The 13,554-nt window shown below is 41.4% G+C and overlaps 2 protein-coding genes across 6 annotated transcripts in view; both read left to right on the forward strand.

Annotated features, from left to right (window-relative positions):
* LOC126388799 (equilibrative nucleobase transporter 1-like) overlaps nt 1-5,474 on the forward strand; it is a 12,349-nt gene extending 6,875 nt beyond the window's left edge. The window contains exons 6-13 of the mRNA XM_050042084.1: nt 339-431; nt 521-660; nt 1,474-1,577; nt 1,687-1,830; nt 2,106-2,213; nt 3,187-3,373; nt 4,230-4,353; nt 4,480-5,474. Coding sequence (XP_049898041.1) covers nt 339-431; nt 521-660; nt 1,474-1,577; nt 1,687-1,830; nt 2,106-2,213; nt 3,187-3,373; nt 4,230-4,353; nt 4,480-4,590 — 1,011 coding nt within the window. The 3' untranslated portion in view covers nt 4,591-5,474. The remainder of the gene's footprint in view (nt 1-338; nt 432-520; nt 661-1,473; nt 1,578-1,686; nt 1,831-2,105; nt 2,214-3,186; nt 3,374-4,229; nt 4,354-4,479) is intronic.
* A 3,517-nt stretch (nt 5,475-8,991) lies between these two features.
* Nucleotides 8,992-13,554, forward strand: part of LOC126388854 (equilibrative nucleobase transporter 1-like) — a 14,420-nt gene continuing 9,857 nt past the window's right edge. For 2 of the 5 annotated variants that reach the window (XM_050042178.1, XM_050042175.1), the window contains exons 1-5: nt 9,051-9,070; nt 9,440-9,752; nt 9,959-10,088; nt 11,259-11,305; nt 11,429-11,505. In XM_050042178.1, the coding sequence (XP_049898135.1) occupies nt 9,566-9,752; nt 9,959-10,088; nt 11,259-11,305; nt 11,429-11,505 (441 nt within the window). In that variant the 5' untranslated portion in view covers nt 9,051-9,070; nt 9,440-9,565. Of the gene's footprint in view, nt 9,071-9,439; nt 9,753-9,958; nt 10,089-11,258; nt 11,306-11,428; nt 11,506-13,554 lie in introns of those variants that run through there. The other 3 variants (XM_050042177.1, XM_050042180.1, XM_050042179.1) reach the window with 3 other exon arrangements.

Raw genomic sequence — 13,554 nt, forward strand, 5'->3', positions numbered from 1 at the left:
CCCTACGAGGCCACCGTCATTTACATGATGGGAGGGGTGAGCGAGTGAGCCCTGCAATCTAGAATTTGACCACTGATGTCACTGTTTTCAACGGTTTTCAACCCATTTTACACACTGGCCCTTTAATGCACTTTTGTTGGCTGCAGGGCTTTTCTCAGACTGAGCTTATTGTGGAGAAAAAGAGACAAAACACTCTCTGGGGAACTGTCCAAAACCACATCCTTGTGTTTAAACAGGCAATTCAGCTCAGCAAGAACAATTATTACATTAAATGATGGGAAAGCAGAGGCAAAAAAAGGGAAAAAACAATTCTATCAGTTTAAGTTTCTCTCCTAAAGGTAGGAAACCTGTTCGGCTCACGTCGCTCCACCGTCATCACCCTCTACAACGGAGCCATCGACTCTTCAGCGGCACTCTTTCTTGTCATCAAGGTGAGAAACATTCACACACTGCTGTCATATATGCAATATGTTTATACTACCTCATGTCTCAATGATGATCTTGTTGTCTTCTCCTGCAGCTGCTACATGAGGCTGGAGTCTCTCTCCTCCCCTCCTTCCTCTTCCTGTCTGCCTGCAGCATCTTTCACCTGCTCAGGACTTTCTTCCTGCTGCCCAGAGGCCACATTCCCTACCCGCTGCCTGATGACTACACATACGGGTACATATCCACAACAAACCACACACATCAACATTTCTCACCTGCTTTGAGGATACATCAAGATCAAAAATTGAATTTCAAAAACAAAAATATAAGTAAATTACCTTTGATTGTGCCTTGTGAACCCAAACGCATGAGTAAGATAAAGAAAGAGGATTTATCAGAAAGGTGGTGAGGAATGCAGGTGAAATAAGCAGGGAGGTGGCTGGCTGAGGCAGAGGGCAAGAGGTGGGTGAGGTATGGCTGGACTGGCTGGAGCTGGATGAATGAGGGAGAATGGCCAGAGGTAGCAGGTGGTAAGTGAGTTGAAGAGCAGGCAAGCAGGCAGACAGCAAGGTGATGAAGCTATTAGTCTGGAATATAACACGAGGAAACAAACACTAGAGAGGCCAGAAATGTTTCCTACCACTGTGACTGAAAGAAAGATCTGGCGAATAGTGGGTGAAGAGGTGGAGTAGATGTACTGCAGGATGAAGAGGCAGGTGTGTATAATCAGCATGGGGCAAGGAGCAGCATGGAAGGATACTGAGCTTTCCTCATCCATAAAAATTTGGTTAATGATAAATTCACTTGCAAAATTTGAAAAGCAAACAAATAAGTGATGACATTTGATGACAACACAGTTAATCCTCCCATCACAGTTTGTTGTCACATCATTGTGCCACATTCCTTGGAAACATCCTTCATATCCTGCTATGTGATTGTAGTGAATTATGACCTGAAAATCTCATATGTGAAGTCGATCATTATCAAGGAACTCCCACAATGCCCTCAGTCTGTTGCTAACCCACTGTGACCTTTGCCTTTTGTCAGGATAACCTGTGGTACATCAAGGACTCTGAGCTTAGAGCACATAACAGCGGATGGTAACGCACAGACGACGACAGAGGGAGTTGAGGACGTCCCTGTGAAACAAGGTTTGTTCTCTTTACTGTGGCATGGTAAGATATGACAAAATAAAGAAATCATATGTTTATTTTTCTTAATTTTTCTTCTGTCCGTTTCATTCATCTATCTCTGTGTCAGAGAAGAGTTTCCGTGAGTGTTTGATGTCCAGATTTTTTGTGTGGCATGTGATTTGGTTGTCGGTGATGCTGCTCAGACATTACCTCTTCATCGGCACCCTCAACCCGATGCTGCAGCGGCTGACAGAGGGAGAGCCCTCACTGGGTAAACACACACACACACACACACACACACACACACACACACACACACACACACACACAGACACACACACACACACACACACACACACATATTGTGGAGAGAGTGTGTGCAAACCTCTCATATTATGTCAATACAACAATGCTCACAATATGAGCAAGAAGCTGCTGTATATGATGATAGAAAGTACTTTCATCTCATATTCTGGCAGACTTGTCGAACTGTTGTTTGACTCCTTAGTCTGTGACCATCTTGTCTTTGCTTGTGTGTCCCTGCAGTGAGCCAGTACAGCAATGCCTTTGCAATAACGCAGCTGTGTGGCGTGCTGTGTGCTCCCTGGAACGGCCTCATCATGGACAGACACAAGGGCAAACCTCGTGCTGAAGGTAACAAACAGTACTAATGAGGGCAAGTAATGAACCCAACAGCCTGCAGCCATGGCAGACCTACTATCAGTGTGTCTCTGGTGTGCTCTCAGGGGCCCAGCATGCCAGTGGGCTCATGCATGTCTAAAAAGAAAATAAATATTAACTGGAAAAGGTTTGGAAGAAATCCAAAAGTGCTGAATGGCACCCTCATGTTCCTTTCAATGATTATACAAAACAAATATATGATGGGTATAATTATTTTTGTTTGGGACCAAATGCCAAAAGTACTACTTTATGAGAGGTTTATAAGTTATAAGTATGTTATGAAAAATCTTTGTAGCAATAACAATAACACCAGACCTAATGACTCATTATTGCAGTGGGGCAACCCTTTAATGAAGGATTTAACATTGTTTCAATTACTGCAGACCTGATGGTTCATTATAAAGTGAGAAACTCATCGCACTTTCGTTCTATCATTAAGCCATCCCGCTTGCAGGTGAAGAAAAATAAACCACAGCCCAAGAGAAATTTCAAAGCTCGGCTCAAATTTCATCTTTAGTGATAGCTTATTACTGACCAATAAAGCTTTAATAAATGGTTTATTAACTGTTAAAAACTATTTGTAAAATATGCCTTTTTAGAAAATAGTGCAAAAATGTCTAATACAGTTTGCTTTATTGTTGTTGTGCACACTACCTAAAGAGATTTTACACTTTTACACTTTTACACTTTACACTACCTAAAGAGATTTTACACAAAGAAAAGAAAATGAATGTATGTTAAATGTGATGATAGATATTAGTAAATATAAATAAATTACCCAGGTAGCCATTGAGATCTTAACTCAAGCGTTCAGTATAATAATAAAAGCCTACAAACAGTGCAGTGAATAGATGCTGTTGAGTGCTCTGATCTGTCTGTGTGGACCTGCCATCACTGTCTCTCTCTAGAGAACAAGTGTGTTTAATTTGTGTGTGTCTGTTTGTAGGAGAGAGTGAACAGGAAGCAGACCTGCGGGCCTCGGTGCTTTCTCTCTTCCTGACAGCACTGCAAGGTGTGGTGTTCTCAGTTTGTGCCACCATCCCAAACCTGCCACTTCAGTACTTCACCTTTGTCCTGCAGGTAATCAACCGCTCCTTCGTCTTCGGTGGCAACGCAGCCTTCGTCAGTGTGGCGTGAGTATCAAACACACAAACACACACATGCACACACGTCTTTGTGGACCACACTTGTTCCCGAGGTGGGCAGCACACAGAGACACATTTTTATAAATGTACACTTCACATACAGTACTTACATCTATAATGGTAAGGAGTTACAGAGAACTTTGTTTTCTAGTTCTGACATTGGGTGAGAGGTGGGGTACACCCTGGAGAGGCAGCCAGGCAATCACAGGGCTGACACATAGAGACAGACAACTATTTACGCTCACATTTCACACCTAGAGGTCATTCAGAGTTAAAAAATAAAGTGGCAATCATAGACCATGTGGGGCCTAAGGCAAGGACTGTGCTAATGCTTACACCTATCAGTTTTTGTATGACAGTTACAAGAAGCTAGCTGACTGTCCTAACTCATGGTATCCAGCTGTCATATGACAGCTAGATGGGACCCTACTAGGGACAACTGCTGTGCACTCTGTAGTGCCTTTATTGGTGCAAATTGTGACCATTATGAGTGGCCATCGAGGGCACCTTTTACCACTGTTTTTTGGGGGCCCAAACGTTTTCCTGGTTTGCCTCTCCCGATGGCGCGCACCTGGTCTATGAGGGGTGGAGCGAAAATGAATGGCTAAAAACTAAGCCAATGAAAATGCATGTTAATTAAAAGGGTTAGGGTTATTCACCTAAGTTCAGCTAAAACACCAAGGCATTGCCAACGTGAACTGAAAGCTTTCCTCGTTCCATTCATAGTACATGTACATACAGAAACACCGTACCTTCCTTTCTTTTCAACGATTTCTATAATTTTCACCACTTCCTTTGCTTTGCCATGTCATCACTTTGTGTGTGTGTGTGTGTGTGTGTGTAGTTTCCCGTCGTGCCACTTTGGGAAGGTGTATGGTGTGATCATGGCTCTGTCTGGAGTGTTTGCTCTGCTGCAGTACGGCTGCTTTGCCCTGGTGAATGGGCCTCTGGATGGAGACCCTCTATATGTGAGTATATGACATACTGTGTAACTGATACAACTGTACATCTCACTCTGGTCCTTCTCACTTTATCACATTCTTTTTCAATGAACTCACTTCCGCTTCTTCCTCTTTCCCTTAATATGTCTGCAGGTTAACATCGGTCTGACGCTGCTCATCCTGCTCGCCTTCATCCATCCCATTTCTGTCTACCTGCACTGTCGAAGTCTCGCCTCCCAACGAGCCATCAATGCCTCCTCTTAAAGTCTGTCAAATGAGACTCACACTTAAAATGTCCTTAAAATCTCCAGTGACACTGTTACTTCTTTAGCTTGATTGAATGATTAACTGTGTTTGTGTGGCTTTGTTGTATTGCCTTTTACAGTGATTCTCGACTTACAGCCAAATCCAGCCCTCGATAGAAAATCCCAATGACAGCAAGTTGATTCACACTACGAATTTTCTTTGTACTTTAAATGTAATTAAGGTGTCAGAATGCATAGAAAACATCAAAATAGAGCTTGTTTATAAAAAAGTTCCAGTGAAGGATCCCTCAGACCTCCTTGCTGTTTGCTGTTCTCAAATCCTAGAAATGCCCCCACGTACATCTGATTTGCGCAGGGCTGCTGTGACTCGATTTGCGTCTTGGCAAAGATGAGCAAGGACCGAAAACATTGATGTCAAAAAAAATTGTTTACTAACTGGCCCCTGACCTCCTGTCATTTTGCAAAAGTGGCCCCTGGGCAAAGTAACTTGAGTATCCCTGGCCTATAGCATTGTGGACTTCGACAAACTGAATGTATTCATATAAATATTTATATTGCTGTAGTTCTTTATACACACACACACACACACACACACACACACATACACACACACACAGATATACATATATAGAATGTATCTTTTGGTATGAACTATAGTAGTGTAGTAAAGGGAATTATTACTTTTTATCGTTTGCTTTTCCCAAATAAATGTTTCCGTTTTAAATTACTGTGTTATACATGATGCACTTGCAAGTAACTGCTGTTTCAGATGGTACAGAAAATGCAATTCTGATGTGGTGAGAGGATATTTTTGAAAAGACTGTCAATAAACTATATATTGAACTCTATGACTATATTCAAATAAACATTAAAATTATATTAAAAGGCTTGATGATGAATTCTCTGTTGTTTTTATTCCCAGTGTTTGCTTCACCAATACCATGTATGTATTTAGTAAAACATTAGCTGCACACAGTGTAATTGTCAAAATATTAAAAGGTATAGTATTCCAAGTTCTGGATAAGGAGGGTTTCATGTAGATATTTAATATGTATAGGCAGTATGCCTAAATTGTTGCTTTTCCCCAGAAGTTGTGCTTTGTTGTCACCAAAAACCTGCATTCAACATCTTTATAATCGGTTGGCTTCCTCCAACACTGCGCTAAAGTAGCCTATACGAGTTACTTAATCAAAATACTAAAAGTAAATTCAGGAAACAAAGAATGGCAAACTTTATGATAGCCTATTTCCCTCATGTTAAAGACATCTAAGTAGGCTATTTCTTATAGCGTTATATATGCTATTGTGTTTAATGACAGTGTTAAGTGTCTTATTTTGACAGACAGTGATGCATTACTCTTCAAGGAAACGCAATACTGATTAAACCCACCCTATCACTGCCTTTCTTGATGCTACTTTTTGGCTGTTACACAGCCATCCTCTCTGATCCTCTGCTGCCCATGACTGTGGGTGACTGCCCTCGGGTATAAACAGGCTCCCAGGACTCCAGCGGGTCACTGCCTGAACTTACTTACTCACTGCAGCTGTCACCCACTAGTGTGCACGTTTTAAGACTCAAATTATAAACTTAAACATCACAGAAATATTTCCATGTCATTCTGTGAATCAGCAGTCGTGTGTGTGTTTATGGAAAACAGTTGAATTTATGGATGTGTGAAGCTTTTATGGACAGTCATTTTTAGCCTGTTCTGAACAGCTGTGCAATACTTGTACAATGTTTAACACTCAGATCAACAGGAAGGCAAGCCAAGCATTAAAAGAGGCAGCATTTTTCGCCCACTGAGGGTCTTCCTCAGGGCTTTCAAATTCGAGTTACATGAGATAAGACACCTAGAAAAAATACATTTAAATATATTATACACCTATCTTAACCCACAGGCTATGTGAAAAATGGCAAAGCTTAAACAATGACAAATAGCATAAAACATGTGAAGTCTATATCCTCATTGAGACCAGGATACTTTAAAGCATCCAGTTCATGGATCCAAAAAGCTTCCCCTTGATTAAATTAAGATTAACTTTTGTTGGACACTCCCTGTTACTGCAAATGAAATTTATCTAGTAGGAATTTTGTATTTCACTAGCTCAGTTGACAGCTCATGTTGGTGATTTCAAACTCTTATTTTTCAAATAAATTATTTTTCTTCATCACACATGACCAAAACTCTTCCAGAAAATAATATCGCCTTAGGAACTATTATGTTATTCATTTACTTATGTGTTTTATATCATAAAATTCAAGTGGGGTCAGTGATGATGTTACACCCCTGTAAAGGGGAATAATACAAGGAAAAACACAGACACGGTGTTACTTCAGTCACGTCCAGTGTTGTAATGGACGAACGAAAGCAACGTCTCCCCTTCTACAATTTAGCTCAGACGCAAGCAATCAAAACCCGATCAATGATTAGAGAAACAACTTTCAAAGAAATAAACTTGAAGAAAAAGAATCACTGTAGCAAACAATATAAAATAGCAATCAGAACAGCAATAGTAACCAAAATAGCATCAGGAATTACATATGTTTTCAACACAGATGATCCTTTTTTAATTTATCACTCTATACTCATTTGTCTGGGAGACTAGAGTAGTAGATAACAGATCACTTAATAAGCAGATCAATATGAATTTCACCTTTATCAGTTTTTACCTTTGATGAATAATGTTTTGTTTTTAACCATGTACTCTCATGAATTAAAGCATTCTTTTGCTTACTGTTTTTAGCATGTTCACATAAGTATTTCTTAGTGTTTTAACAGCATTTTAACTTAACTTTTACTTTTATAACCATTACAATGACAGCATTTGTATTGTTACATTTATGGCCATACGCAGGATTTTAGAAATACCATAGTCCAAAAAACTGCAAGAAACACCTGTTTGAGGCTGCACCATTTTGGAAATGAAAAATAAAAATGTGTTTCACACAGTACATAAGCAAAATGTGTGTCACATAATAATATATTTATACATTAATACTATATTATTTATGCTAAGTGCTTGTGTTGCTCTTAAAGTCAGCAAGTTCCACTGTAATAACCAAATTAAAACTATATCTCTGTGTTAATGACATTGTTTGAATTAGATCAGTTTTGTTTGTATTAAACAGCACAGGGACATAAAGCTAATTCTTATCACATCTTCATCACCTTCTCTCGTTCTTTTTCTCTCAGTCTCCTGATCTTGTCCTGCATCACTTCCCTTCCCAAAGCTGAGCTTTGATAGGTAGTGTTATGCCCAGTCTAGGGGTGTCTGGGACACAACATGAAGGCCATGAGGCCCCCATCTTCCCCAAGTCCCAAGTAGCCACAATGAAAAAGACGTGTGGAACGATCAGTAGTGCGAATTTATTTACAATATTTAAATAACAGAATTAACTGAAATAGTAACTTCAGGGTGGACTAAGGCCAAAATAACAAACAAAAACAATCCTGCCCAGGGAGTAAGTAAATAACCTAACCAAATAATAAAAAAACAAATGACAAAAAGCTTACCTCCCTAACTAACTAAACAGGAGAAAAAGGGTTAGTAACAAAACTGGCAGTCCACCCCTACGATTTAACAGTCTTTAACACAATAATGATTTACTACAACAACACAACAATATGTGTGGCCGGTTGGGAGAGGAGGAAGGTGAGGTCTGCCTGCTAGCTCGAACCAACTGCCATCTTAGTCCTTGAACAACCCGAACGCCCTTAGCGGCAGCCAATCAGGAACGAGCACAGATCCAATTCACCAATCACCGCCGGGCTGTGGCACACACCTCTTTGCATACAGAAAATACAGCACACAGAGAACACGCACAGAGAGCACGTGCAGGAAAACACAGACAAACAAAAGAAATTACGCCAACAGTCGTAACAATAGTCTTTTCATGACCTTTTCATTCCCTGTAATCACAGGGTCATCTGATAGCCTATTTACATATAAATATCAGATGACCCTGTACAGGGTCATCTGATAGGCTATTTACATATAAATATCAGATGATAGAACTAATAGAACATCTAATATTTATATGTAAATATGTTCTATTAGATTGATATGTCTCAATGTATTATGTAGATATTTATGTGTAAATATCACTGGCCTCCACTGGGATCATCTTGTAGTGAAAATAAAAATATGCTGATGCACAGCAGAGAGTACGGAAGACGAGAACGGCCATATATTATTCTTTTTTTGTGCACTGTTATCTCAAGATAACAAATTAATAAGTCGTTATCACGGGATAACAGTGCACAAAAAAAAGAATAATACATGGCCGTTCTCGTCTTCCGTAAGAGAGAATTACTGAGAGAGAGAATTACTGAGAGAGAGAGAAAACTTTGGGGAGGGAGAAGAGGGAGGGAACTGGTGAGGAAGAGGAAAGAAGAGCTGGCCAATATAAAGAATGAGAGTGGATCAAAAGTAGAGACAAGCAGTTCATGAGAACATTTGGGGAGACCGACTGTGACTGTGAGTACTGGAGAATAATATAATTTGACAACTGTGCATTTTTTATGTCTTCACAGGAAGTTACTTTGTTAAAAAGTCTTGTTTGTACATTGTGAGTGATCCCTTTTGTTAAGATGGGAGTTTCATTTCAAGTCCATTTTTGGGTTTAGGGACAGAACTGCCAGCCTTGACACAAGCAGCACAATTTTGTGCACAGATGTTTTAGCTCATGTCGTGCTAGTGCAGCTTTTTTTCCATTTAAGTGCTTTCTATGTTATGCAAGTCAGGTTCTTTTTATATGAAGATGTAACTGCTTTAAAGGGGCAGAACGGTTGACTTGTAGTTCTCTATAAATGTATCAGAGTTTTTTTTAATTCCTTTGTTTGGCAGGTGCAGCCACATAAGCAACCTTTGTGTGTGTGTGTGTGTGTGTGTGTGTGTGTGTGTGTGTGCATGCATGTATGTCCATGCAGGTGAAAATACTGTATTTGTGAATGTGTGAGTGTGTGTGGGACCATGCCGGGTTTTGTGAACAATTTGAAGGTGCAACACTGCCTCACCTTTGCTACCGGTCTGGTGGAGTGTCTGGTTTTCGCCGGGGCTGTGTTTGGATGGGCTTCCCTGGTTTTTGTCCTGAAGACGGAGGGCTACTTCAGCTCTCTGTGCGTCAACACCACAGGAGTCAACGCAACAAATGTCTTAGGTCAGTTTGACATCCTAAACTCCACTGCTTTGAACTCAAAGTAATGGAGGATATATTAAAAAAATTACAACTCATTATGCAGCCGTGTCTTACCCTCATTGTCACCTTCAATGCCAGCAAGGGCCTGCATGAAGAGGTGTTTTTGATAATGATTATGCAGGCCGCTCTGACCATATAATCAACTTGTGTGTTTTATGTGTCTACAGATTGCAGTGAACAGGATGAGCAGTTCTCTCTTGTTTTCACCATCACCTCTTTTATGTTCAATTTCCTGACTCTACCCAATGGTTTCCTCTTTGACCAGTTTGGTACCACAGTGGCTCGGCTCTTTGGGATGTGAGTCCAACAACACCTTAATTATTCAAGAGTTAATGGTCAGTGGATTGAAAATATTACATCTGGTATTTGTCATCCAAGCAGCTAGAATTGTTCATTAATGTGACTATTGCCAGCTGATATTTTCAACCTCTAGCCTTAGACGACCGCTAGAACAGTCCTGCTTATATTGCTGACTTTAAGGTTGTCCTTTAGACCTGCTGTGTCCATCGGACCTGCCATCTGTACGACCTCCTGAGAGGTTCCATCTGTCTGCTCTGCCCCAGGCCATCTGCTTGAGGTCCCTGTCCCTGTTTTACCCAGGTTTCCAGGCCGCTTGCCTCGGAATCCATCCTCTAGACCCACCCTGCTCCGTATTCCTGACTAGCCTGGTGGGATGTCCCATCCAACCCTGGAGGAGGGGAATCTCTCTCTTTGTCCCTCCTCTCCAGGCCCCGTCATCGTCATTTTCCATCCATCCACCAGATTCATTTCATTTATTCCTTTTGACCCCTCCCCGGGGTATAAGGGGCAGACAACAAAAAATAACATTAACAAATCAGAACAGGCGGCAGCCAATGCACAGCAAAATAAATAAAACAGAATTTGTGTACATACATAGAAGTCAAAGCAAATCAAGAGAAACTATTCAAAATTTTCTTTAAAAGTTTGAACAAATTTGACAAGACCTTTACTTTTCAAGATGACATTAACTTTTGAAACTTATAAATATTTGGATTTGCTCTATGCCCTTGGACTTTCCCTCCTTTCCCCATCACGGGGCTGCCTCACCCATCTTCACACCTGTTTCCACTTACCTCATTTGCTCTGCAGTTGCCTGGATCTTCCACGACCACCCTCATCATCCGCTCTGTTTTTACCAATACTGATCCTTTGTTCCTCTGCCAGTTTGTCGTTGCATTTTGTGTTTCCTTTCAAGCCACCTGTGACAGTAACCTGATGCCTCGACTGTCTGCGTTTGGGTCACGGTTGCGTCAGTTTCCTGCGATGTCATTGTATCAAATGTCACTGTTTCCCTTGAATTGCTGAAAGTGTATTAATTTACATTTAGCCAAAGATGAATTGTCTCATCTCAAATTCTTCACATTGTAAAATCTTGTCACTGGAAACACCTCTCTTGCTCTAATGCTGATAAAATGACATAACACTGGAACGTCTTTTTCTCACTAGATCTCTTTACACCACAGGGACCTTGATGGTGGCCTTCTCGACTCCAGGTGGTAGCATTTCTCTTTCTCTTTGTTTTGTGCTCCCCAGCACCTTCATAGTCTAAAGAAATACTGCCAAGAAGTAACAGTGACTGTCACATCTGTCAATGCTAATTTTTCTTTCCCCATCAGCTTTGTCCAATCTGCTGTTCCCAGCTCTGTCCCTCCTGGCAGTGGGCGACGTCTTGTTTGTAATGACGAACATGCAGGTACTGAAGCAGCTGTTTGGGATAGAAAAGACTTAATATTGTGTGTTTTGATTGATCTGCCGATATTTTCTCAATTATCCAATTTTTTTGTCCATGAAATGTCAGAAAATGGTGAAAGTTGCAACTTTTTGTGTCCAACCAAAAGTCAAAAATCCCTAAATTTACTATGATATCAAACTGAGAAAAACAGGAAATCCTCGGTATAAAATATAAATTGTAGACGAGGGGGCTGGGGGGGCCTTAGAGTCAGGATGGAGGATGTGGTGGTTCCTTTCTGTACAGCTTAAGGTCTGCCCCTCTGGAAGTTCAGGATCCAATCACAGAAGACAGTGTGAGTCCTAGGTTTTTGAGCTTGATTACAAGCTTGGAGGGCACAGTGGTGTTGAATGCTAAGCTATTGTCAGATAGATAGATAGATAGATAGATAGATGCATTCTACTGGTCCAGGTAGGAGAGACAATGTGAACGGCTAAGGTGATGGTGTTGTCTGTAGATCTGTTTGGCCTGTATGCAAATTATAGTGGGTCCAGTGAGTCAGGGAGGGAAGAGGTGATTTAGGATTTGACCAACTGCTCAAAGCACTTCATAATGTGGAGGTGAATGCTACTGAGTGGCTGTAATTCAGGCAGAGGGCTTTGGTCTCTCTGGGGACAGGGACAGGGATGGTGGTAGTCTTCTTGAAACATGTGGGGACTACAGACTGGAGCAGTGAGGGGGAGACATCTGCCACTTGATGTACATATACCTTGAGAGCTCGGCCAAGTCATGTGCTTTGCGTGATTTAATCGTTTTAAAAGACTTATACAGATATACTAGTCCATATGTTGCATGGCCTAAAGTTAATTTAGACTTTTTTTAAAAAGACTTAAAACAACTGCCAATTAAGAACAATTTAAAAAATGACTTTAATTTTAAAAATAATTTAAGTATTTAAAGAAATAGTATAAAAACCGACAACGCCACCTACAGATTTATAGAGCTCTGGAACTCTTAAAAGGCTTACAGGTTCTTTGTAACCAGGGGTGAGCAGAGTTTAAAAAAAAATAAGCCAAGGGTAAATATTGGCGGGTTTATTACAATAAAAGCAATGTTTTACAAAATAAAATAGATGATGCCTAAAACAAGTCCGTGCAATAACCCTCTGCCCCAGAGTCACTTGCACGTGGGAACGCCAGCAGCCGCCGCTCAGACGTCAACTCGTTCCTAGCCCAGATCGACTCCCGATGCTCCTCTTCCCGCAGCACCTTCTCTGCTGCTCCGGTCGTCCTGAGAAAGATGAACAGACCAGAACCAGTATCGGGCACACACACACACACACACCACAAGCCCAGATTACACCCCTTGCCTGGCCCCGCAGCCGGCCTTCCAGTACCCGCCGCAACAAAAGTTGAAAGGTACTCACGATCTTCCCGGGCGGCAGTCAAACTACCGACCCAGGCTGGAGTATTCTCGCCAGGTACAGGTACAGGTTGCTGCGCTTCAGGCTCTGGCGTCTCCGTGGTCCAGGCTGTGTCTCCGTCGGTCGCTGGTGGCTGCACGTGGCCGCTCCGTCGCTCGTGTCTCCGGCTCGTGTCCCCGTCTCCTGTCCCCGTCTCCTCCTGCTCTGCCGAGTGCTTCTGCTTTTATTTCCTTTTCATCCAGCGTGCTGCACCTGTTGCCCATCTGCTGATTGCTTCTCTGGTTTTGGTCAGTGTCTGTTGCGTTCAGGGGCAATCGGACAAAAAACTGTGCATGCAAAAATAAGAATCTCCCACTAAAAACACAAGCCAGTAAATCTCTACTAAAAACCCAAACACAGCAACTTAAAACAAGTAAAACATGCAGCAAAATATATTAACACATGCATAAAAACCCCCTGTCAACACCGACCCCGTCACACATACCCATTGGTAGCTTTGTCACCTTCTATCTATGCCAATCCTCAATGCCTATGTGCAGTTTCAAATAGATTGACCACGTCAGTGAGTAGAAAAACGTGGGACAGACAGAATGACTGACTGACAGAATGACACACTGACAGTTTCCATGATTATGTACAGCATACCATAC

This window comes from Epinephelus moara, chromosome 4 (assembly GCF_006386435.1).
Source record: "Epinephelus moara isolate mb chromosome 4, YSFRI_EMoa_1.0, whole genome shotgun sequence".
NCBI lineage: Eukaryota > Metazoa > Chordata > Actinopteri > Perciformes > Serranidae > Epinephelus > Epinephelus moara.